Source organism: Gadus morhua, chromosome 23 (genome assembly GCF_902167405.1).
Source record: "Gadus morhua chromosome 23, gadMor3.0, whole genome shotgun sequence".
Taxonomy (NCBI): domain Eukaryota; kingdom Metazoa; phylum Chordata; class Actinopteri; order Gadiformes; family Gadidae; genus Gadus; species Gadus morhua.
This window is the reverse complement of record NC_044070.1, coordinates 6,134,259-6,160,270: the sequence shown is the minus strand read 5'-3', so window position 1 is coordinate 6,160,270 and position 26,012 is coordinate 6,134,259. Positions and strand designations below refer to the sequence as shown.

General features: G+C 45.3%; 2 protein-coding genes across 6 annotated transcripts; both read right to left on the bottom strand.

The window, feature by feature from the left end:
* Nucleotides 1-8,668: 8,668 nt before the first annotated feature.
* apoob (apolipoprotein O, b) lies at nt 8,669-14,661 on the bottom strand. Its single transcript, XM_030348971.1, has 9 exons — nt 14,554-14,661; nt 14,066-14,176; nt 13,857-13,979; nt 12,434-12,466; nt 11,197-11,251; nt 10,797-10,892; nt 10,176-10,267; nt 9,753-9,842; nt 8,669-9,245 (listed from the first exon to the last, which is right to left on the bottom strand). The coding sequence occupies exons 1-9, from the start codon at nt 14,620-14,622 to the stop codon at nt 9,195-9,197; spliced, it is 720 nt and encodes a 239-aa protein (XP_030204831.1). The 5' UTR covers nt 14,623-14,661; the 3' UTR covers nt 8,669-9,194.
* Nucleotides 14,662-14,670: 9 nt separating this feature from the next.
* klhl15 (kelch-like family member 15) lies at nt 14,671-25,791 on the bottom strand. 5 transcript variants are annotated; one of them, XM_030348967.1, is made up of 11 exons: nt 25,554-25,791; nt 24,951-25,038; nt 24,201-24,318; nt 23,019-23,157; nt 22,712-22,900; nt 22,525-22,554; nt 22,183-22,407; nt 21,009-21,170; nt 20,447-20,656; nt 19,390-19,580; nt 14,671-18,582 (listed from the first exon to the last, which is right to left on the bottom strand). In XM_030348967.1, exons 3-11 carry the CDS (start codon nt 24,218-24,220, stop codon nt 17,739-17,741), a joined length of 2,010 nt encoding a protein of 669 aa, XP_030204827.1. In that variant the 5' UTR covers nt 24,221-24,318; nt 24,951-25,038; nt 25,554-25,791; the 3' UTR covers nt 14,671-17,738. The 5 variants fall into 5 exon arrangements, with proteins under 5 accessions (XP_030204827.1, XP_030204826.1, XP_030204829.1 ...); XM_030348966.1 differs by having other exon boundaries at nt 19,390-19,590; nt 20,448-20,656; XM_030348969.1 differs by lacking the exon at nt 22,525-22,554 and having other exon boundaries at nt 25,554-25,790.
* Between the last annotated feature and the right edge of the window lie 221 nt (nt 25,792-26,012).

Below are 26,012 nucleotides of genomic sequence, written 5' to 3'. Positions count from 1 at the left end.
CAATGTCTCGTTTTATATCTTAAGACCCTTATTGTACTACCAAAGAAGTGTCGGGCTACTTCTAGCATTGTAAATGGTTTAAAATAGCGATTTAGTTTTTACCATAACCACTGCCCCCATTGTTCCAAGTTTATAGCGTTTTGATAGAATCGGCTAAAAACAGCCAACTGAAGAAAGCGTCTATATGCGTTTTTTGTGCTCCAAAACGCACGTTTCAACTCAAGCATCAAATAAAGATTTGGGGGAGAAAAAAGATCGTCCTGGCGGCCTTAAACTGACTTAACACCGCCACCTGCTGCTGTGTAGTATGAATCACAGGACATTTATTTATCACGTGACTTTTGGCACTAATTTTCCGCCTTGCTGATCCGTGCGCAAATGCAATCCGATCCGTGCGCAAATGAATCCCATAGTATGCCGCTTATGAGATAACAAAAAGTTAATGTGTGTTTCTCTCATAACTTTTTGTCATTATTAAAGAGAGGCCTGATTCTCAGATATGCATGTTGGATGGCTAGGGTGTAGGTCTGGGAAGAACTTCAGGCCAAAATCTTGCAAGCGAGCCGCTGGGTGCAGGTGCAACGAGATGGAGCACTTGCTGAGCCTGGACTTTCATATTCTTCGCTCTGTGAATGTAAAGGATGTTTGGTCGGATGTTACGACGAAGAATCATAATGTGAATGGGAATATTCTATAAATCTCTTGATATCATCTTTCGTCTCAACACTTTTGCTGCAGCCACTTAAAGTCTCACTCCGAGAACCTTAAAATATGAATCAATCCATTAGAAGTATGAAAATATCTTCCCGGTGGTGCAACAGAGCAAACAAGGTGTCCTTTGACATCTACGTTTCGAGACGATTGCAACAGTGCCACACATGATCATATTTGAATATGTTTCGGGGTAGTAATTAATTAGCTGTCGATTTTGGAGGCCTTTATCAATAATGACCAGCTATAGATTTGCTTCCCGATGGAGATTTTTGACAAATTACATGTTAATTAGCATCTACACGTTAAGCTGAGTCCAATGAGATCAAGCTCGGCCTCTTGCTACACCGAGATCATGTCCTAGACCTAGGTGTACCATGTAAAACACATGTTACCATTAGCTAGAGTGTCGTTCTTGGTGTCATTGGACTCAGCTCAACGTGTAGATGCTAAATAACATGTCATTTGTGACAAATCTTTATCGGGAAGCAAATAAATAGCTGCTCAGTATTGATTAAGGCCTCCAATTTCGACAGCTAATTAATACCATTAAACATGTTCGAATATGCTCATGTGTGGCACCGTTGCAATCTCCTGGAAGCGTAGATGTTGAAGGACATCTTGTTCGTCCTCTTACGCCACCGGGAAGATATTTACATGCTTCTGATTGACTAATGAATTGATTCAGCTATTCCCCCAGAAGTCTGGGGTCAAAAGGTCAAAAGGAGACGGCACCACGCCGGGGTGGATCCAGATCTCGGGCAACAGCGCAGGGTTGCCAGGTCCTGCAAAAAACGTGCCCCCCACATATCGTTCAAAATCCACCCAAAATGTCCTCGAAGCATCCCAAATAAAAAATGATATTATTGGCCATTTTGGCCAACGTTTTGAAAGTAATAATATTTGAGGGAATATTTTTTTGTTGTTGTTTTAGCAGCGAAATGCACCGTGCGCGTGTGTGCGTGTGTGCGTGTGTGTGTGTCTGTGTCTGTGTGTCTGTGCGTGCGTGTGTGTGCTTGTGTGTGCTTGTGTGTGTGTGTCTGTGCGTGTGCGTGCGTGTGTATAACACGCTATTTTATGTTGAAATGCGACGTAATCCAGTGTTCACGAAAAGTACACTGTCAACGTATGCTTTTGGCGACTGGGTTGGCTCTCAGATATACGTGTTTCTAACAAGTTTATATCATTAAAAGTTACATAAAGTAACAGTTTAATAACACAAACGCAGGAAGCACGTGAGCTGCTAGTTTAGCGAAAGCAACCTGACGTCGTTGAAACATGCGAGCGAGCCGATCAAATCCTAATAACTATAAAACTAAAGATCAGACACAATCACTGACTGAAGATTATGCAAGCAAAAAGTATATTTCTCGCTAGAAATGTTATTAGAAACACGTTTAACGGTGAATCGGTCCTAAAATATTGCATTTCCCATTCAGATAATAAAGATTAATAAAGATCATACACATTCACTGACTGAAGATTATGTAAGGAAAATGTACATTTCTCGCTAGAAAAGTCATTAGAAACGCGTTTAATGGTGTATCTGTCCTAAAATATTGCATTTCCCATTCAGATAATAAAGATTAATAAAGATCATACACATTCGCACAATTAGGATAATAAAATTGATGTTCTTGTTTGTTAGTGGTTGTGTGTGTGGGACACACACCATCACAAGTTTCTACAAGTTAGAATACATGTCTGCGTAGGCCTTTTAGAGCTCTGCTGCGCCGCGTGCATAGTTGTGCTGTGGTTGTGCGGCTCGCTGTGATGTGTTATGGAGCAGTGTTGTGGAGGCTTGTCATGTTACGTGTTTATTACACTGGGTCTCATTTCATTATCTGCCGTGTGTGTGTGTGTGTGTGTGTTATGCGAGGCCTCCTTATGTGAGGCTAGTAGCGATTACAATACAGACAAAACTGGGTGCTGCTAAACGTATGACGATTTCAGTAAGACTGTGTCTCACTGGTTTTCGGTTCAACAATTCTAATGCAAAAATTAGGCATATATATTTTGGCCCCCAGACGGCCCAGCCCCTTAAACACATATTTTGCTGCAGTGGAATACATATGGCCTACCCCTTAAAGTCTAGGAAATATTTGCATTAGCCACTTGCTGGGCCTGGTTGACGGCACAGCTTAAATAACATCACAATGCAAATGCTAGGCATATATTTTTTTTGTGCAATTCACAAACAACGATTCACATAACATGGTTGTCTCTATATGAACATGAAATCATATTTAATGTCCCCCCCCACACACACACACACACACACAATTTCAACGGGGACAATGGGATGCAAACATTAGACAGCAGCTGTGGTGGGTGCGGAATCCACATCCGCATTCACGCCCACAAACACACCCCCACACACACAAACACACAAACAACACACGCACAGGAAGTTCCGTCTGGCTTGAGTGCCATCTGTGTAGCGATGACAAGTTTATTTCAAAGCTCTCGGCCTTGTCCTACCATCTTATCTAACCCTAACCCTTGTTACACACTTTAAAGGTTGTATAGGTGATTTGCTTTTTTGGCCATTTTTGCAAAATTACTTGAAATCCTTATCATAACCCGCTTACAGCCACTGAGTTAGAAGTACTGACATGAAAATTAAACAAGTCAATCATCTGTGGAACGGGCAGGGCTCGAAAAACTCCAGCCAATCATTTCCATTGCCACCGAGTTGCATTGGACAGTAAGTACGTCAATCAAACGGTCGTACTGCACTCCCCCTCCCCCGCGCCCCGCGCGCGACCCCTTCGTGCAGTACTCGTGACCCAGAGCTCGTGACCCAGAGCAAGCTCCTGTTTGTTGTTATCCTGCGGTAGCTACTGGAACTAGTTAATCCACATTTGGACCTAGCAGTAGAAGACAATTTCCATGGCAGACAAGACGCCACCACCCCCACCACCACCACCACCACCACCAGCAAAGAGAAGGAAAACTCTTTTTCAGAGAGTAATTGATAATAAAAACGCTGAAAGAGAAAAACTGAAATCAAGAATAATCCTAGGCGCTGCTTTCGAACGTTGGCGGCAACTGAAGGACGAGAAGGGTCTAAAAACCGATGCTTGTGTGGCGGTTGACCTAGTTTCAAAGTTTATACCGTTTATACTCGGTAATACCGGTGTGGAGACGAGTGTATTACTCGGTGTGAAAATGTCCACACCGCGGCAACCCTAGTGAAAACCAGGACTTCCAATACAATTATATGAAACAAACATACATTTTCTAAAAATAGTAATGATTTATGTGACCGTTTAATGTTTATAACATCTGGTCCAACCATTGCAGCGAGAACGTATTCTCAGCAGGGGGTGCTGGGAAAAAAAAAAACTCAGCCTGCACTAGACTCGCAACTCGTTACATTGATAAAAAAAGATGTATAGCAGCGCAGCTCAATTACACCAGTGCATGCGCGGACAGTTGAAAATCGATCGTTCACATCCAGCTGCTCACAGAACAAGTTTAGCGCACCACCGCTACCCTCACACTTTTTCATATAACCTTTTTTCAGCACTAGGTCATATGAGCATTAAATAAATGCTGCGTCTCAAAATGCCTTGGACAGCAGCGAGGATGACTCGCTTTGCCACGGGCCGAAACAGTTCGGAGCGACCACAGCCAGAGCGAACACAGCGGGGCAGAGGAGTGTCAGGAATAGTCTTTGGTGTACACATCAGTACGGCCTATTTGCACTACTGTTTAGTGGCAATGCAGTGTTTTATTCGATGCCTTTTTATTTTCGTATATTATTTCAATGAATACAATTCATTTATTCATAAAAAACGGATCTGGTCTTCAAATCTTTTTTCCAAATATAGGTCTTCTTACAATGGGGTTTGTGTTTATATTCGGACCAATACGGTACAGCGGGCGCTCACATGACGTTAAGCATTTCCTGGTGCATAATGTGACGCTTCAGAACCTAAAATCCCGTTTCTCCCCGTTGACACGACAACACATAACCGGCGTTTTCAGAAATCTCCACTTTGGCCGGAGTTTTTAGAAATGATCGTTTTCTGTGATAAGACAGGGCCTCGGACAGGGGGTGTTGCAGCACCCCCAGCACTCCTACTTCCCGCGGTACTGGGTGCAACTTACAGCTGAATGTAGTGCCATGTTGTTAAACGAAAACCTACGCTAGCCTGGCTCGCTCTCGCGCATCTCTGTTCGCGCTCGTGCATGATTGCGCGTCCAGGTACTTGGAATGGGTGGAGTCAGAGTCAGCGTTGAAGGAGAGGGGGTAGGACCATTTGAGTTGTGTATTTTCAAAATCTGCTGGCGTTTCGCAAATCACCTACCCAACCTTTAAGTCACATGCTCTATTGATGCTGTGAACCGTTAGCCTTGATGGTTTTGTTCCAGTTTCTCCTTTCTCTGTTCTCTCTCACGTTCTCTGTTCTCATGCTAGTGTAGTGATCCCTGCAGTGCTTAACTAGAGGGTTCCAGTTGTCAACTGGTTCATTTATTTAGTTACCTAAGGGACGACGCCCCTAGGTACATATCAGCAGAGGATGCAGGCGGGCGATCTGCGGAGGCCGAGGGTTCGGCGAGGGGAGATGAGGTGATCGACTGAGCAGGGGGAAAGAAACATTTTCCATGGGTCCAACAATGTCCCATGTTCCTCACAAACAGCAACTCTGTGGGAAATATTAACTTGCAGCGTGGCGTCCATCTCACTGAAAACCAACATTCAAAATGAATGAACATAAAATAACCAGATTGTGGTTTGGCTGACAAGGGATGGGTAGTTAAATAGTGCGATTATGAAAATTGCTCAGCTATTGTGAGGACAATTGAGGAGGGGGTTGATATCATTTTGCAAGTAGGCCTCTACGTTTGTATGCATTGTAGCATGAAATCAGACAATACAGAGTTAATGATTTTGATCACAAGGCCTTGATCACTTTCAAACTATGTGGCAAAATCTACCAATGAATATCACACGTTGTATTTATGGATTAGCTTTGCGTGCCACATGGTTTCCTGCTGCAAGTTATTCCAGGTTCTTGCTTTGTGTATTTGTACACATTACTAGATAATAATGCACAATGGCTGAATTTGGAGATGACAGTATATCATGTGCTGTCCATCCTCGCAGGGAGTTTCCGTCAGTAGTTTGAGGACAGTCTCTCTCTCTCTCTCTCTCTCTCTCTCTCTCTCTCTCTCTCTCTCTCTCTCTCTCTCTCTCTCTCTCTCTCTCTCTCTCTCTCTCTCTCTCTCTCTCTCTCTCTCTCTCTCTCTCTCTCTCTCTCTCTCTCTCTCTCTCTCTCTCTCTCTCTCTCTCTCTCTCTCTCTCTCTCTCTCTCTCTCTCTCTCTCTCTCTCTCTCTCTCTCTCTCTCTCTCTCTCTCTCTCTCTCTCTCTCTCTCTCTCTCTCTCTCTCTCTCTCTCTCTCTCGAATGTGAAGGGATAATGAATGCACTGGGAGTGCTTTGCTTGGTTTCCTGTTTCCAAGGCTGTGCCCAGGAACACGAGCGGTGCGCTGACATCCTCTGCGATTGCACTGACCGCCTGTAATGTTACGCTGCTGTCCTTTCCGTTTGCTGAAAGGATTGAATACCTGATGCTCTCATTCCGTCACAAGTCAGCCACATATTATGGTATCAACATGTATAAATGCCGTTTCATGGCATACATACATACACAAATTTGTTTTTTATGTAGATTTGAATGTAGCGTTGATTTTAATATTTTGGTTCATTCACAACGAACAACCTTTTGGATGCTTACATTTTTAATGCTTTTTTTCTGCAAAATAATATTTATTTCTACATAGAGGGTCTCGGAAGGAAGCGTGGAGTTATCAGTGGAGGGTCAGATGATGCCATATTAGGAGGCTGTTCCAGAGGTAGCTTAGGATTGTTATGATGCATCCTGGATACAAGACACCACGAGACACAAAACAAGACTTCCTGGGGAATATTCAGCGTCAAGTCACTGCGGCATTGTGTGTAAAATAACTGAGTGACGTCAACCTCAGAATCCGGCGGAGGGGGGCTCTTCATTTATCTATTGTGCACAGGGGACCCAGACACACAGACCACAGGGGAAGGGAAATATCTGTCTGGGTTCAGAAAACAATTAATTCTTTCAGATTCTTCTTTCTTCTCCTCACAGAGACCGTGCAGCGTCCGACAAGAGCAACACCGTTTTATTTGCTCAACAGAAATGCTGACGTCTCTAAGAACAGCAGAAGTGAGCAGGGGTCAAAGGGAACATATGAATACTTAGAATAACAGGATTTATAGTTTAAAATCACCCAGTGATTTCAATAATGTTATAAATGCAGGGCAGCACCTACCTCACTTTTGCTTTGTTTACAAGAATCATACGACTGACGGTCCCAACCCTTCCCATTCAACACATCCAGGCGAGCTACGCCAGGTCACGTCAGCGCCACTGCCAGTCAGAGGGGCCATAATAAAAGCATTCTTTAATAGGAAAGTCTCCCGCCTACCAACTGGAAGAGGCTCAATCTTACACATGCCACTTTAATATGCATCCCCTTTCCCAAATGGTCAAATTAATCTGCCATTTGCTAGTGGTAGGACATCAATTTGGAGCCAGTGCCCTTCCTAAAACATATTTATATTTGTTATTTTGTGTTTTAGTGAATCCATAATTGTAAATAAAGGTATATATTTTAAATTCATTTTTATTCCAAAGCACCTCCACAACCCATTAGTTCACTGTCTACTAAATTAGTCCATTTAATATCCTTCCTCTTGCATGTGGTTGTGATTTGAAATGTCTTGCAGCCGGCAGTTCGATTACAAATCGCAAAATAATATTTTCTAATTCTCTCTTCAGTATTGATCATATTAGTCTTTTAGACTCATGGTTCATACATTAGCATAAGCAACCTGCCGAGAAGAGGTCACATGCGTGTGCGTGTTGAATAAATGGGAATAAAGATCATCATAAACTACATGATTAACAGCGATTGTTTTATTCAAAGTTATCCTTAACAATTTGAAAACTTGAATTTGTTTCAGTAGCTGCATGGGTGTTGAGGAACATAAAACAAAACAAAAATATGGGTTAAGTGCCACTTTCAACCTTTTGAAATCCTAGTCACACAGTTAACAGCAACGGTTGACTCAATGTTCCCCTCAATGTGACGTGTTCTGTAAAGTGACTCCCATTATTAAAAAAAGCATCTTGAATCAAGGATGCTATAGACAGTACACAGCTCTCTCTCTCTCTACCTCTCTGTCTCAACCTCTCTCTCTCTCTCTCTCTCTCTCTCTCTCTCTCTCTCTCTCTCTCTCTCTCTCTCTCTCTCTCTCTCTCTCTCTCTCTCTCTCTCTCTCTCTCTCTCTCTCTCTCTCTCTCTCTCTCTCCCTCTCTCCCTCTCTCTCTCTCTCTTTCCCTCTCTCTCTCTCTCTCTCTCTTTCCCTCTCTTGTAAAGAACACACACACCCAGCTCTGGAAAGCAAAATACAGATTGACTGCTCGGTGAGTGGAGCTACAACTTTCCTTCAGCTCTGGCTCTCTGTGGCTGAGAGGCAGCTGAAGGAAGGGCAGGCCTTACTCCTAGAGGCAGACCGGACCTGCATAGCAAACAGCCTGACCTATGCGGCCTGCATTCCCTCCCATGCATTCGCTGGGGTTCCCCCGCTTTGCTTTATTCACCCCCTTCAAGTTACCTCAACAAGTGCTAGAAAGTCGTGCGTGCCATACAGAAAGGTTTATCTAAACCTTTCCACTCCCTGCTTCACGGGAAAAAAGAAGAAAGAGAAGACGTCATCGGATTACTGAAATACACTCTTCACTGCTTGCGTTGGCACCATTCGAGAAACAAACCGTCTGAGAAAACCTGTTGAGTTCTCAATCAGTCAGCTGTATTCCAGGATCCCTCCCACGCATGCCTTGGTACTGGCCATGGATCACAGAAGAGTGGCCGGTGACTGCATTAAATAAAAGTAAAGAACCGGATGCATGATTTGGCAACAGTGTATTTGGGGAGTGGGAGGGGGGGCTGTAGTAGGCCATATATGTCCTCATAATAGATTAACAGATAATTACACAGACTTTAACTTAGTTTACATTCAACGTAATGCAACCAGCGGAGGCGCGGGCAGTCGGCCCGTCCTCTACTGTGTACGGTCTCATGGTGATGCATCAATAGTGGCATTCCCACAACAAAAACATGACAAAAAAGGGTGCGGGGGTTAGTGCAACATGGCAGTGATGGGAATAACATCACCAAGAAATGTGTTTCAACTCAAAGACAAACGACACATCAGCAACAGCTACCGTCCCTCTAATTTCCCTACGGCGGACACAAGCAGCCTGCCAAGATTTGGCGAATATATTATTATTAACATTCCCAAACACTTGTTTGAGTGAGACATGAAATCACTAAAATTAAGGACAGTTCCATCAGGCGTGTGTGTGTGTCTGTGTCTGTGTGTGTGCACCAATATTGGCGCGTGTGTGTGTATGTGTTTGTGCATGTCCCCCTCAGCTGGATGGGGCGTCCTTCTCCTCAATTGGCTTCTCCTTCTTCTCCGTCTGTGAGAAGAGAGAGGACAGAGAGAGAAGAAGGCAGCGTGAGCTCCGACCGCCCAGTGGCAGTCTGCACTGTGGTTGTCCATGAACACAGCCCTCACTCCCACAACACCTGGGACTACTCGCTTATTTATCCCAGTGTTGCGGTTGGGTGTTTTTTTTTTTTTATCTGTGATGGTTGATGGGGGATTTTCTACCAAAAGCAAGACGTATTTTTTTTAGATAAAACACATTCGGACAACTGAGATATTTTTTTACTGAGTAACTGATTTGATTCTATCATTTGAAAAAAACGAAAAAGTCAAAGTTCAGGGTGTGGATTTAGCTTCGGCAATTCCAACTACCTCCTTCCAGAAAGAAAGCTCTTGTTCTAATTATAGTCATGAAGAAGAAAAGGTAAATAATTCCGCTCGTCTTAAGAAACGTAGGATTACCAAATATAGATAATATATATTTTTTAACTTTAAACCTCTGTCTGGACCAGAGCGAGGGCTGGATGAGGGGACCTACCTTCTTCTTCAGGAAGGGGGGCTCCTTCCAGAGCTCCTCCAGGGTGGTCCGCCCCTGCCGCCCCCAGCCCAGCACAGAGTCCCTGCTCCCCTGGTGGACAGACCGTGAACTGGCATCAACACACGGGGACCCCTTCATAGAGTCTGCGGCCCCCACCGACGGCTTTCACAGAGCCGCCGGCCCCCTCTGGTCCTCCTGTAAGAGGCCTTCACCTGCTGCCTTCTGAAGGACGCTTAGCAGACCAAAGATAACTCATGGAACGGTAAAGGAAGAATCACAGGATTTAAGACCAAGTATGGTGGACCACCGTTGGTTTGAGGATAAAAAACAATGTATGTTCAATGTCATATTACACCTAGAAGAGAACCTGTGTTGTGTAATAGCTAAAAGAGGGTTCAAACCTCAAATATTCACTACACACACCTTGAATAGGTTAGCAGCCTGTTGAGGATAGAACATGGATGCAGTCAAAGCCATCAAGCTGACTGGAAACACCAGCCGCTTCACCTTGGAACCTGACAGAGAGAGAGAGAGAGAGAAAGAGAAAGAGAAAGAGAAAGAGAAAGAGAAAGAGAGAGAGAGAGAGAGAGAAGCATTTGAGTAAATAAGGGAGGGCAGGGAAAGAATTCTTTTTGGCTCCTTACCAAATAGAAAAGCATTGTCAGTCTGACGCCAATAAATTCTGCTGAGTCATGTTTGGAATGCAAACCACTACCTCACTGCTCAAGGAGGCAAATTCTTTTCTGGCAGGATTGCTCTCAAGCTCCCATTGACTCTATTGCAATCGGTGTGTAATACTGTGTGTAATACTGGCCGTGCACGCACGCAGGAAGTCAGGTGGTAATTCCGTTTTATGGAAAATAAAAGCCCTCTTCCGGGTCTTGAGCCAAGTACCAGGTTTAGTATCAGGTCAGAACTGGGTCCGGCTAACAGGCGAGAACAGGACGTGTGTGAGGCATGTCTGAGGGAGAAGGGAGTGACCCTAGCTCCACTGTGAGGGCTTTGACCTTCGGGAGCGAGGGGTTTGGGGGCTGCAGTTCGTACCTTTGGCCAGGAAGAGCCCCAGGAAGCCAGAGAATCCGACCACTCCTACACTGGGGTAGAGCTCAGGGGGTGGGTCGCTCAGATACTGGTATACATCTGGAGAGAGAGAAAAGAGAGAGTAATAATAATATACGCCCGGTGGTGTGGACGCTTTTATCCCAAGCACCTTGACAATACCTTAGTGCCTCCGCTCTTATTGTGGCTGGGGGGGGCCCTACTGTGAACGTAACAGTGGAAGGGACACATCTGTCTAGCAGATTACATTACTCATAACATCGACTTATATTACTAATACAATTATCAGACTTCAGGATGAAGAGTGTGTGTGTGTGTGTGTGTGTGTGTGTGTGTGTGTGTGTGTGTGTGTGTGTGTGTGTGTGTGTGTGTGTGTTCATTTTACCTTTGACTGTCCTGATGGTACCATTCACGGTGGGCTCCACTGTTTTATAAACCTCCTGTTGCCATTGGGAAATCACAGCCATCCAGCAAAGGGACCAATCACAGCGCCCCGTGGAACACAACAGAGCAGATCACATTTAAAAACAAACCAACCAATCAGCCATAAAACCCTGAACCACAGATAATCAGGGATATTATTATCTGTGGTAGATAATATTACTGATAATAAGGTTCAGCCTAAAATGGTTAAGGAGGTGAACACAGGATCAAACTGTCAATCAAGCTGCATTATAGCACAAGTAAACCTGAAAATCACGTTGTTAAAAGTGGTTCAAGTTGTGGTTAAATTTCTCTTTTCATTCGATTACAAGAAGTCTGCTACGTCTGCTACTTTAGCAGCGCGGTCGCCTCCTATCCGCTGCCCGCCCTAGCGTCGTTCACTCTTGCTGCTACAGAACATAAGGTGTCCCTTTTCTTTTAAAAACCTGAGCGACGACCGCTCAGGTTGCCTCGCTTAGACAGGGTTCACCCCCCCCCCCCCCGGGGGCCTGTAACCTCTAAACGTCGGGTCCAGGTTTGTTCTACAGCCCCCGAGGCCCTCCAGGCCTCTCAGTCCAGTGGAGCGGCTCCTCGGGGCCGACACTTATCTATTTTTAGCTCCCAAGGTCGAGCTGGGTGAGTGGCTGGGGTTGCTAGTATCATACGTGGAAGAGGATAGAAAGCCACTCCAGATGTGGATAAACAGTGCACTATAAATAAAGACAATTATTCAATACAAATTCTATAATAACATTTGTTCTACAAAATAGCCCAATCAGATGAGGACGGTGGGTTGGTTTGACCTCTAGTGGAGGAGAGGAGGAGGGGTCATGCACAGCGCGGTACGACACGTTCTCTAGGGTTTAAGAACCTTCCAGATGGTTTGGATGTGTTTTGTAACAGGAGACCAACACCGCCTTGCAACACGGGCAAAACGCACAATAAAACCACACTTGGCTAGCAAACACAATGAGGAAAACTGGTAGCAAATTAAAATTGTATGCGTAATTTGTATCTTTAATTAATAGTAGGTTGTGTAATGGTTAGATGGGGTGAAAACAGAGAAGTAGCTTGAAATAATACTTGAATGTTCTACTACTACTACTCATATGATGAGATACACATACTAAAGCTTAAAAAGACAGACATTTTGTAGCTGACAGGATGTACAGTATATGTTGCAGGAAACAGACATTTACCTCCACTTTCCCCCTGGCAGAAAGACTGGTTTTCTGAGAGAGAAAAAGAGAGAGAGAGGGGGAGAGAAAGGTAATGATGAATACAGGAGATGACACACAAACCACCATTTAGATAAATAATATCCATGTTTATATGATATAAAAATATATAATACCATGTTTAGGTCATTTGATATAATAATAGTTAATACCCATTTTAAGTATTTTTGATTTGTCCAAATAATACCCATGTTATGTCTAAGTGATTTGACGATTTTGAATACCTTGTTAAGGTCATATGATATAACGATAAATAAAACTCATGATTAGGTCTTGTGATTATGATATAACATTTAATAATAACAACAGCAGCAGTTTGTTTCAGTATGGCACTTAAGTACAGTCTTCCAACAAGAAGCAACGCATCTGACACATCTTTCACACACACAAACATACACACACCCATATCATGGGCCCAACAAAAACAAAATTCCACGTCAGGTACATATCAAAGTGAAAGAGTCTGAGGAACCTGCCAAGAAGGCTTGCAAGCAGCTCAGTCACCGTGGAATCAGAGGCGAAAGAGATACAACTACAACCATATAGGGCTGGGCAATAATTCGATTACGATTATTAATAGCGATAAAACTCACGTCGATTACGACGATAAGCATTAGACATAAATGCTCGATATTAAAAATAAATAAAAATAACGTAAAAATCTAACAGCAGAAATAAACCTCTACAAACATTTGAGATTGTTGCCTCCCTGCCAAAGGAGTTTGATGTGATAGTCACTCACAGATCTTTTAGTTTTAAACACATTATTTTATGTAGCATAATAATTGGTTTTTCAATGTTTTCATTTTGCACTTACGTAAGCAATATGTAGTTCATATTTTATATATTAAAGTTCAGTTCATGTCCCAGGGCCTTTGTTCATCCACTTTTTTACTTTTTATGCATTGGTTGTGCCTCTACAAGATTTAAGATGTTTTCTGAAGCCCTGCCAAAGGAGTTTAATGTGAAATAAGTCAGAGCTTTTACTTTTATTTACATTATTTTCAATAGTTTACAAGGCAAGCTACCTTATATTGTTCTGTTGGAAGCAGGTAAAACACATTTGTGAAGTTAAATGTTTATATTTAAATTTGATGAAATGTTCCCTTATCACAAATATGGTAATAAACAAAAAAGTATGGTTTAACTAATGAACACTCTAGTTTCTTCAGGCTTCAGCAGTTTCAAATCATATATCGTGATTAATATATCGATATCGATCAAAATCGAAAAAATAATCACGATAATATTTTTTGCAATATCGCCCAGCCCTACAACCATACTACTTTAACTGTATAGACTCTCCACAATATAATGGTTCGTAAGGGCCTGTCACTTTGTGTTCGTGTAATAGTCATGTAGTTTGCCGTGACTGAAGTTGTACCTGGAGCTGGCTGGTGTACGGCTCCACCATTTCTCTCAGGGCTGCAACACCGTGCTCCAGCTGGCCTGGCTCGGGGTCAGTGTATCTGGACTGTGGCTCTGGCGTAGTATACAAAGATGGCAACTGCGACCAAAAAGGTAATTAGATTAATTTGTATGCAATCAAAATCATAAGGCACAGCAATGATTAGGAGTCTGACACAAGCCCACCTCATCGATCCTGAAAAGTGTCCCTGAGCTTTTACTCTTCCCTTCCCCGGCAGCGAACACAGTCCCGACCATCACCCCCATCAGCCCGGAGCCGGCGAGCGGCAGCGCCATCTGGTGGCGGACGGTGGTGGTTGACATTACAAACGGGCTTTCAGACAGACGTGTGGACTACGCAGTGCAAAGGATTTTCTAGCGGTATAAATGCTTGATCAGAAATATAATTATGCTACAAAATAGAACAGTAATTCCGCTCGTTGTTGGCATAATGACTGTCAGAGCTCCTGAATTATGAACCGTGTACTCTTATGTTTAGCTTCAAAAGGTGTAGCTAATGTTAGCAGTTGGCAAATTTAGCACTATGATTCATTAGCTTGGCTACTTTCAAGGCATCTCTACGATACCCAAATACATTAAGGTTTGTTTATTCATTAAAATAAAATGACAGTAACGTTATTATAGTTAAAATGTGAATGAACTTGAACCATTACCAGTCTCGCAGACATTTTGCTTCCCCTGATAAGACTCCTACGGCAAGCCGCAGAGCCGAGAACAAGCATCTGACGTCATGTAAAGGGCGCAACACTACAAACAACCCGTACACAAAACATCTTTCAATACGAACGTTTATTTCTGGAAAGAGTTACAAATCGTTCCAAATAAGTACTACTCAGATTATGATTACGTTAATCTGATCTCAATTAACTTCCATCCTCAAATACAGTCACTGTAACAGGGTATGCTTAATCCTTGTTATCCTATTATGTTTTCTTCTCCTACTTGAGATTTGAGACGGATGAAGGACTTGAGGTCGCCGTGCTTTGAAATAGTGTGCATCAAATAAGGACAGTACTATTGGGTAGTTAAATATCTTCAGTATTAAATAAAAAGGAGCGGTTTGAGGACATGAGTTTGGCATAATACGTGACTAGGGCATTGACTGTTGCTCTTCAGATAGAAACTACAATAACATATTGGTGACCTGATTCACTCTTTTCCCAGCAGTGATTAGCGATGATCAAGAAGACCATGATGTTCACTGCCAGTTCATCACCGATTTGGACGTTCATACCTTCATGTTTCTATATTCAATAAATAACAATATTACAGAATGACTTGCGGGCGTCTATGCACTACTGCATCAACGCCTAGAGGTATACCGGACAGCAGAATGGTGGGTTTTTGGTGATGGGATGTGATTTGTGTAACAGTCAGCTATCTTCACAAATGCAGAACACATGTAGCAGTTTCAAAACATACATCTTCTCTGGTCTTGCCAACGCTAAACTTGTACATTTCCACTTTGTTCGACTCGCTTTAACAGATAAGAGATGAATACTTGACAATAAACATCCCTCTCCGTTTGCATGGTAAGCAAGCATACATCCAACACAAAAGATGAACAAACTGGAAATGCATTTCTCTCTCTTTGGATGCAAAAGCAGAAGCAAAACATAAACAGAGCGATTGCTTGCTGCATAGCTGTTGCCACAGCAACTGGATGCTTCAAAAGCTACAGTACTGAAGAATACTGCGTCAGTGCTCCAACGTTGTAGCCCTTTTCAGCGTAGGCTCATAAAAAAGTTGAACAGAACATGGATGGGAATGATGTGTGATAATGAGAGACGTAAAGAAGGTCCATAAGGTTTTCAGCTTGTAAATGAAAGATACGTGTATTTGTATCCCAATGTTTTTTCCTGTCTGTTTCCTAGACACCATTCTACAACGCTCCCATTAACATGTTATTGGTACAATATGCTGGTTTTCTCACATGGGAGGTTGATCCTACCGGGCCTCGTACACGGCTGATATCCCTAGGAGTTCAACGATGACGTCGTTGGACAAGGACGTGAGGACGTTGGCATAGAGCAAGGGTTCCTAAACCATTCTCAAAAGACCATCTTCAGAGTGTCCACGGGACCCCACAGCCAACACAGAAAACCCTGCGCACACCTGAGTGGCGGCTCTTTTCAGAGTTCCCTCAGTGTTCTGTGCGTCGACCCACTGGATTCACAGCCGTTTGGGGCGGGACCCAATGAGTAAGAAAAACCGGCATAGCGGATAAGAAGGGTGAGTGCAACCTGCTCCTATGCAGAGAGGAGCTGTGGACATGGCTGTGATCAGGGCGAGTTAGCACAGGGTGGGGGGGGCAGAGAGGTTTCAAGCTCAGATGTTAAAGGGGTATGACACAGTACGTACAACCAGTACCTGACGGGGCACCGGTTCACCAGTAAAAGCGGTGGTTACCAGTCGCAGCGCCCAGAGGGACAGTTCAGTGAGAGGTGTCCGGGTACGCCGTGAGCCTGCACGGGTACAACCATAGCAGAACGCTAAGACACTGACACGAAAATATATTAGACATCGACAAATTAAATGTTCCAGGAAAAAATGAGAACTAGTAGCGTAAAAAGGAACAGTTGGCTGACTTTTTTGTTCTTTCTAAAATGCACAATAGAGGTTTCGCCGTACAAAAAGAAATATTAAATAAATACAAATAAAAAATAGAGCGCAAAAACTAAATCCAGAGCTCAAGTGATGTTGACCAAGTATGACCCCTGTGGCACATGACGCAGTAAGATGCAAGTGTGCACGTGTGTCTGAGCAGACAGTGGTGTGACACACACACACACACACACACACACACACACACACACACACACACACACACACACACACACACACACACACACACACACACACACACACACACACACACACACACACACACAAATAAGTACAGCATTGTGGATATACAAGAGCCAAAATAAACCGTGTCGGGGACCCAAACGTATCGGAAGCCATTTTGGGATGCGTGTACATAAGCTGCCGTCACCATGGAGACGCCTCAATTCAGCTTCTGAAGCATGTTGCCTAAAGTCACGAGCTGCCTCACGTTTTTGGATATCAACTAGTAGGTAATAGAGTGCTGTTGTGTCTAAAGATATCTGAATGACAGCGTCCTGTATGCTTTGTTACCTACAATGTTTGGAGCTATGCATTACAGGCCATTCAAATATTTGGCGTTTCGATATATTGAGTAACAGGTAGGACCTTTTGAAATCATAAATAACAGATTATAGTTGTTTTTTGATTCTATGTAATCCTGTACATTCCCCTCTTCTCAAAACGTATGGATGCCAAAATCCTGACACTTCAAGGGAATTTTTCCCAGTTTGACCAAAGAACTGCACCCTGATTTTTACAAATACTATTCCTGCTGTGCCAGGTATAACCTTTTTGGCCTGCAGCTGACCCTTAGAAAACAAACAAAGATCCATGCGCCTTCAACCGTGGCACATTTTAAAAACCATCGAGTCGACTGCCTCGAGGGTGTTTCAGTGCGAGTATTACAATAGGAAAACATGACCAGCAGAAGAACCCAAATACCGATCCCAACGCTTCCCTCGACTGCTCAATCGGACGCCGTCCTAAGCATAGCGTTGCATTTGATCCCTCGCGGTTCTGATTTCAGTAAGGAATGAAGAACCTGGTTTCTGGTTTTAACTCATGGTCATCTTTAACACTCATGATACTCTGCAGAGTGTGGACACACGCCTGTGAACACCACAGGTGTTTACGCCCGTGTGTCAAAACACACTGAACCTAATCTTACAAGTGGGATAAGCCAGTCCACAAAAAATCAGCTTTTCCACCAAAACGTGGGCCGGAGCCGACCTCAGCTGCAGCGCCTCACGTGTTCCAGCACATACTCTGGGAAGTGGAGGCTGCACACCTGTAGGCCGTCCAGTTTGCAAGGCATCCTGGGATACTCGTCCTCTTTCCACTTGTTCTCCTCGGGGTCAAAGGTGAGGATGGAGTCGCTGTAGTGGCCGTTGTAACACAGGCCGCCCAGTACCATGATCTGCCGGTCCAGCACCGCCACCCCGTGCCCGCTGCGCCCGATGGGCATGGACGCCAGGATGGTCCACTCGTCCGTCTCGGGGTCGTACACCTCCGTGGACGGGCAGCCCTGCGACTCGAAGGAGGCCCGCAGGATGACGCACACGCCGCCGAACACGTACAGCTTGCCGTTGTGCGAGATCATCTTGTGGAAGCAGCGGGCGTAGTTCATCTTGGACTTGTTCTCCCAGCAGTTGGCGTGCGTGCCGGGGAGGAGCGGGCTGCGGCCGGAGCGGACGCGGGCCGCCTCCGCTCCGCCCGATCCCCCCCCACATCCAGACGCACCACTACTAGCACCGCAACTGCTGCTCACCACTGCTCCTCCTCCACCGACACCACTGCCTCCTGCTGCTGCTGCTGCTGCTCCACCTGCCTCCCGGCCGGGGTCGAACACGCACACCTGCTTGGAGGTGGAGGAGGAGGTGATGCCGCCGGTGATGTATAGTTTGCCGTTGAGCACCGTGCCCTCGTGGCCGTACTTGTTGACGGGGTAGGGGTCCACGAACTCCCAGTGGTCCTCCGTGATGTCGTAGCGCTCCGTGGAGTAGAAGGTCTCGTCACGCGTGCGCCCCGCCACTGCGTAGATGAACTTCCCGATCACGCCCACGGCGAACTCCGACCTGTAGGGCGGACAAAGCATGCGGGCGCCTTGGTTCAGCTCTTCAGAGGGAAGACGAAACACCTGACGAGGAACACGTCACCATGCAGACAAAGATGAGGCAGAAAGGTCCATCCCTGTCGCTCATTGACACACGGTCTTGTTGTGTGATGTGGGAAATACATTGAAATACAAAGAAAATGTACTTCTAATTCAGGAAGACTGTAGCCCATACAATTAAAAAGTAAAAGCTAAAACACATTGTTGCTTGAAAAGGAAAACGTAAAATATACGATTAATAGATTGATACCAAATATACCTGTAAACATTTATCCGCCTCAAAAAGTCACAAAATGTATAACCAATGTTTCGATTTAGGGTCATCCCATTATCTCTTTCTATAGCATATATTTGGGGTACTTTCGTTCCATTTATGGACAATATGGACCGAGGATTAGCACTGCAGGATCACTCTCTGATGAGAAGAGAAAAGAGATGGATATTGTCATCACATACACAAACACTTTTCTTTCCACCCACTTCCTGTCTACTAGTCCACTTCCTACATCCGGTCCCCTTCCTACATCCTGTCCCCTTCCTACATCCTGTCCCCTTCCTACATCCTGCCCACTTCCTACATCCTGCCCACTTCCTACATCCTGCCCACTTCCTACATCCTGTCCCCTTCCTACATCCTGCCCCTTCCTACATCCTGTCCCCTTCCTACATCCGGTCCCCTTCCTACATCCTGTCCCCTTCCTACATCCTGTCCCCTTCCTACATCCGGTCCCCTTCCTGCTTCCAGCCGACCTCACCCCACGGCACTGACCTGGGCACCGACATGTCGGCCATGCGCAGCCAGGAGTTCTGCCGGGGGTCGTAGCGGTACACCTTTGAGGAGGCGTGGAACTCGCCGTCCGGGCCCAGCTCCTCGCCGCCCAGCAGGAAGGCAAAGTTGTTGACGATGGCCAGGCAGTCAGGGCGCAGCGGCACCTGCGGCCCCTCCAGCTCCCACCACACCTGGGGGTCCGAAAGTACAGACGCCGCAGCTCGGGTTAGTTCACGGATCCGCTGCTACGGCCGGGGGACGGGAGAGGGAGGGAAGGTATCACGACGTGCAATATTACAACGGTTTTTGAGAACTATTACCATATGTATTGGGATGCCAATTATATTAATAATATTATAATAGATATATTAATATTGAGAACATATTCTGCGTGATCTTTTCCCTTGTGTGGTTCAACCTATGGGTAGAACGTGGGGAATTGGGCTCCAAATTCTCTGTCTAGTTTTGTAAATGAATGTTGCTGAACAGAACAGAACATATTTGATGTGCATCAACTATAGGTGAATCAACTATATTGGTAACTAACATCAACGTTTCTGTTTTACTCACATATTCGATACAACCTGACGTGAAGTATTGCTGAAGCTTAGCTTCCCAACTTCCATCCGATTTTTTCCACTGATATTTTAAACCTATTTCTTATTCTGTCTGTGTGCGATCCCCTTGCACATCACTTGCTCATGACAGCTGGAACTGAGTGTCCGGACTGACTTTACGGCAAGACGGACTGACTTTACGGCATGGCCGTGCGTGTACTGCCGGCACACTGTTAACAGCGCATCACGGCGACTATAAATCCTGCTTTGAGCACTTGGTATTCCAGTTTTGCATAAAAAGCTCCAGTAACAATAAAGATTGAATGAAAACCCGCAAAAAAACCCTGAACACAAAAACATTCCCCTTTGTAGTAAAGCCTCTAAATTAATAGAGTCAGCTTCAGACATTGTACCCTGAGGGCTTCATCCATTAAGCTTGATTGAACGGCCCCCCTCCCGGACCCCCTCCCGGACCCCCTAGAGCCCAAGGTTCCAGACACCTTGGGTCGGTGTAGCAGCAGGATCTTGCTGTTGACCATGCTGTGTCCGATCATGCCGCGGAACACGGCGGTCTGCGGGCGTGCCGAGCGGATGCGGTTGGCGCGCGTGTCCACCAGAGGCTGCTGGTTGATGTCGTGGAAGTAGCTGATGGCCTGGTCCACCTCCTGCCTCAGCTGCCGGGAGTAACGGTAGAACTCAGACGTCTTCACCTGTCGGGGGTGGAGGCGTTTAGCTGAAGGTTTTGCATCAGGCAAAACACGGCAACACGTAAGCCAAGTGGGCTTACGTTTTAAAAAACAGTCTACAAGTCTACTGTTGAGCCAGCAAACAACATCCAAAAATCTCACTGTTAAATGTTAGCTTGTGGAGATACCTAGCCTGGGAAAAGCTAACATCGAGCAACACAGCATGGGTGGCTTCTTCCTACATGTACTTTTTAATCACGAATAAGTACAGGATGCAGGCAGGCAAAGGGAGGACAGCTTTTCATCTGGGAGTTCACCTCCTTAGCCTACAGGCTGTCGGGGAGTAGAGGGGCCGGGGGGCAGGGGGGGGTCTCACCTTCTCCAAGATGTTGGCGGGGGTCATGAGGCAGAAGCGGATAGACTGGATGATGGTGTCCGTGTGTCTCCAGCGGCGCCGGTCGTGACGGAGCCACGACTGGACCGCCTCGTACAGCTCGATCTCGGGGAAGCGACTCAGGGCGTCGCTCTCCAGGTACGCCTGGTTGAGGAGCGGGGGGGGGGGGGGGGGGGGGGGGGTTTGGTTCATTAACATGAGAGATTTAACTGTGAAGGTGGTTTGAAGTGGGGAACCTGTATGCCTCCATTCATTTTGAACTAGTACACATTAGAACAAAAACGTTCCCCTTGGTTCATAACTTCATCAATTCATCATCAGATCAGTTGAGTAGTAGAACAGTCATCACTGACTCAATGTGTATTTCTGCTTCTCTCCCAACACGCCCGAAATTCCACAGTAACAAATTAAAAACTGTAGCAGTCTACAGAGATAAAGTCCGTCCAACAACAAGTGTGTGAACCACAGTGTTGGCTTTCACTGGACTCAAGGTCCTTGAGTTCCCGTGTCCTTGGACACGCTGCGCTGCTGTGAGTTTCAACATTGAAACTGTTTCCATGTGACCGATGTAGCGGATACAGAGTGGATAAGGAGACCAAATGGCGGACAGGTCCGGAATAAAGTAGGAATGACCTCCTTTGAGCCTGTCTGAGAATGGCACAGATGGGGAGCTTGGAGCTGATCTTTGACCTGAAGATAATGCCTTACTTACATCATACTGCAAGTATTGTCTTGCAACCATCACATCTTAAAAAGGGACTTCATGTAGGATTTAACATGCGTGTACATGAATCACTTTAAATTGCCAATATATGAACAGGTTGTAAAAAATGAAAGTTGATGCTGCAAGGTTATATAAATAAAGCTAAGCTGTCCATTTTGTACTATTGTGTGGTTAGCTGCCTGGAAATTGACCCGTCAAAAAGCAAGAGACCGGCTCCGATCCCAACCCCCTGACGTAGTCCCCCCACGAAGAGCGCTACGGCCACAGGAATCGCAAGAAGGAATTTATTAATTCTTACACAGAGTACCTTTAAGGACAACTACTTCAGGAGCAACAGTTTCCTGATTGGTTTAATTTAGTTCCAGGGGAACTGACCTGGACCTGACCTGGAGGGTCCCTGACCTGGAGGGACCCAACGTTCCCCACACTGACCTGTAGTCTCTCCAGGCTGAGGTAGGACAGGAAGTCCGGCCGGCTCATGAGCGGGACAAAGTTGTGGAGGAGGAAGTTGTCGAGCTGCTCCTGGACGCCCTCCACGCCCACGCTGAAGTCCTCCAGGAGACGCATGACCTCGGCGCAGTTCTCCAGGCAGATCTTGGCCAGCAGGAAGGAGCAGCAGAACTCCACCGCCTCCGTCAGCTGCACGTACATGGCCGCCTGGGCAGGAAGCAGGAAGTAGGACAGGATTGAGGAAGTGGACCAGGATATTGAGTGGCTTATCCTCGAACCGTAATATTGTCCATGAAATAAAATCAAAGAACCACAAATATATACCATAGAAGCTGTTTCCATGTTGAACCAATTCTGAAAAGAAAGTTACCATTTTTTTTTTCTACCATGACTTATGCAAGCTGATGATGAATGGATTGATTGATGATTTATCGATGAATGGATTAATGGACAGCTGTACATACACGTGGTTGTCATTGTCGCCAGCAGGTGTGCATGTGTGCCGCGCTACCTGCAGGATCTCTTGGACCGTGGGCATGCTGAGCTCCAGCGAGCCGTAGTACATGAAGCGCAGGACGTGCCCGAACCCGGCCGCCGTCAGCCCCTTCATGTGGATCTTGTCCTGGTCCCGCTCCCTCATGTCCGCCGTGAACATGACCCGGAAGTAGTCGCTCTGGGTCGCAAGCAGAGCCTTGTGGGCCTGGAGGGACAACAGATTACATCATCACAGTCAACCCCACTACAATGGCTTCCTGTTGTCCCTATGTGGATTTACGTGTGGGTGTGTCCGTTTAGAAATACATAAAAGAGACACAGACCTGGAAGTGGTGCTCCTCTATCAGCAGTGTGACGTCCAGCAGGAGCCGTTCCTCGTACAGCGCCCGGAACCCGGACGACACACTCCCATCATGCACCTGGGACAGGTACACCTCCACATCCCCCCCGGACATAGCACACCTGCCACAAAATCAAGAGTCCAACCAGGAGCAACAGCTAATAAGACGGGGGCCAGAGAACTCTGAAGCAGAATCCCTCTCTCCGGTCCCCGACTGCTTAAACAGCGCCATCTATTTTAAAACACATTATTGCAATGGCCGTAACTGACTGTACAATGTTAGTGCCAGGTGGTTTCGCTTGACATCTTCTGTAGCAGAGCTTGTGAGACATGTCACCTGGCAAACCAACAGCTCCCATCTAGCAACACGTTGAGCCAAACCCAGGTTGTCCCATGGGTTTGGCTATAATACAGGGTTACCCTTTAATGGCATGCTACTGCCACAGTATTAAACAATGGTTTTGATTGAAGCCACGGTTCACTTTGGGATACTTTAAGTAGGGAGGCCGGAAAACCCCATCTTAAGATTGCACGGTGATGACACCAAGCACAGAACCGGCAGTTGGGAGGCAAAGAGTGTTTTTATCTGGGCTGCTGAAACCCTATCCCTCCAAGCACTGGACTTGGGCCGCCGGGAAGGGCATTCGGTGGGGACATTCAGCATTTTCTACCCAGCGATTCAGACTAAACAAGCAGTGTTCCCCTTTAGCTTTCAAGCGTGTATGCGGCTACTCTCGGGCACAATGGAGGAGCTTATCCCTCACTGGGGCCACAAACACATCAGCCTGTTTCTGAGCCCAAACAAAGCAAGCCAGGCATGACCTTGTCCGGCTAGCAGGATCATCACTAAAACATAATACTACTACTAATAATAATAATAATAATAATAATAATAATAATAATAATGTGTACTCGAGGTAACAACAATTGTTATTGATAAAAATTCGACACACAGAAATACCTATTCATTTAAATAACAGTAGGGCTGATTGACACTCAATGCAATGTTGTTACATGTTCTATAATTACCTGCACACCTGTACAGAGAATGACTCATAAAAACATGTTCGACAGATTTTTTCCCATTTGGTACCCAAACACTATAATTACATTGTAGAATTAGCACATGAACACACACGCACTGACACACACAATGCACACTCACCTCTGATTGGCCACGGGCATGTCAGAGGGGGTTGTTCGAACCAATCAGAGGACAGTGCCCCTTGTATCCAGTAGATTTTAACAAGTCCCTTTTCTGAGCGTCAATTACCTGAACAGAGCTGAAACAACCATGTCATTAAAGCTTGATCAACAGCTAGTTAGCAAGAAAACAACAAAAAAGTGTTCAATGTTTCAAACAGATCAACGATAGGCTCAAAATGACCATAAACATGCATGCTAACAGTTACAGAGGACATGCATAATATATATGAAGTTTCAAAACAATGCTTCAACATAGTGGCATGGAACTGTACATAACATATCCATCGGTCTACATGTCATAGTACAAAATTAAACATACAATACCCGAAAGGCTTATTTCAAACACAGGTAACTTATTATAGTATTGTATTGTCAAGTTCATTTGAAACCTAACACATTGAGTCACACATTATTTGTGTTTCAAAGTTTATTTAAAAGACAAATAATACACATACCAAATCAAATATATAATAAAATGTGAATTCTTCCGAAAACTGATTTCAATTCATAATTGAGTGCAATTCCTTATTTTGCCAATGAGCTATCAAGAGAATGCACTGACAAAAAATAAATCTGCCAGAATGTGCCATAGCCTACAAATTGATGTAGACCAATTTCAATTAAAATGTGATAACAATGCACTGTCAAACTTAAGAAAAAATGTTAAAAGAAGGGGGGAAGGGGGAATAGTGTCCTGTGTGAAGCATACCTTTTAGGGCCCGGTGGAAAAATCACAGGCTTGACTGGAAGCGCGCTTTGGGGACGCTCACATCTCCTGTGTTTGTGTTTCCCTTGCTCTGCTCAAAGGAGGACATCGTTAAGAAACCGCAGGTGAGAAGGTGTAGACACTGTATACCGTCAGGGTAGGCCAACCAAACACCGGCTACCTGGTCTTGTTTACAAATGCAAATCGAGCGGACACGCGTGTCAGATATCTGGCGTTACTCAGTCCCCCTTCACTCTCGCAAATCACAGTTGTGAAACAACCCTGTCAGAATTAGTATCATAGATCAAGACCTATCACATGTCTGCTAGAAAGAAAACCACACTGTCAGCCGAGGACAAAGGCTGGTATCATTACTATGGGTTGGAAAATGCATGCGACTACAACGGCTGGGGCTATAAGGGGATCTACATCAATCCCAGCCAGACAGTGGTGTTTTACATGACTGTTGTGAATTAACGGAGCCACCTGGAGGGCTATAGCTTCCGATCCACGTCCAACTGATCCTAGTGGGACTAACGCGGAGGGGAGTCGTGACAACAGCGATGTTTGTGAGCTGTCAGCTCGCTCCTCAGCCCCCCGTCTTACCTCGGCGCTGCGATGCTCCCCAACCCCTCTTCGGCCAGGCGGCTCCTGCAGACATGAGTTGCGGGTTGAATTCCCGAATCAGGAAAACGGACGGCTGAAGTGCATCGCCAGTTCTTCCATCGGCTTATCTCCGAGGCCTACAATCGGCTCTAAATTAAAGGGGTAGCAAACATCACCAGTCAGTAGTTTGTCTGGACGCCATTTTCTGCACTGGCGTCATTTCCCTTCCGGACGGAACTGAAGGGCGTTGTGCAGTGCAGCACGTGAACCCACCTGTCCATCAAAATCAAGAGATGCCCTGCTAATTAAATAATTTTTTAGATTAAATTATTTCTTTGCGACTGGACGTGTTGTCTCCGACAACCCTTTCATGAATTCATAAGAAATAATCAGACATTTACACCTGTCGTCACATGCTGAAAGGTTGAAACCTCCATCCTGAACTGAAGACCTGAGAGC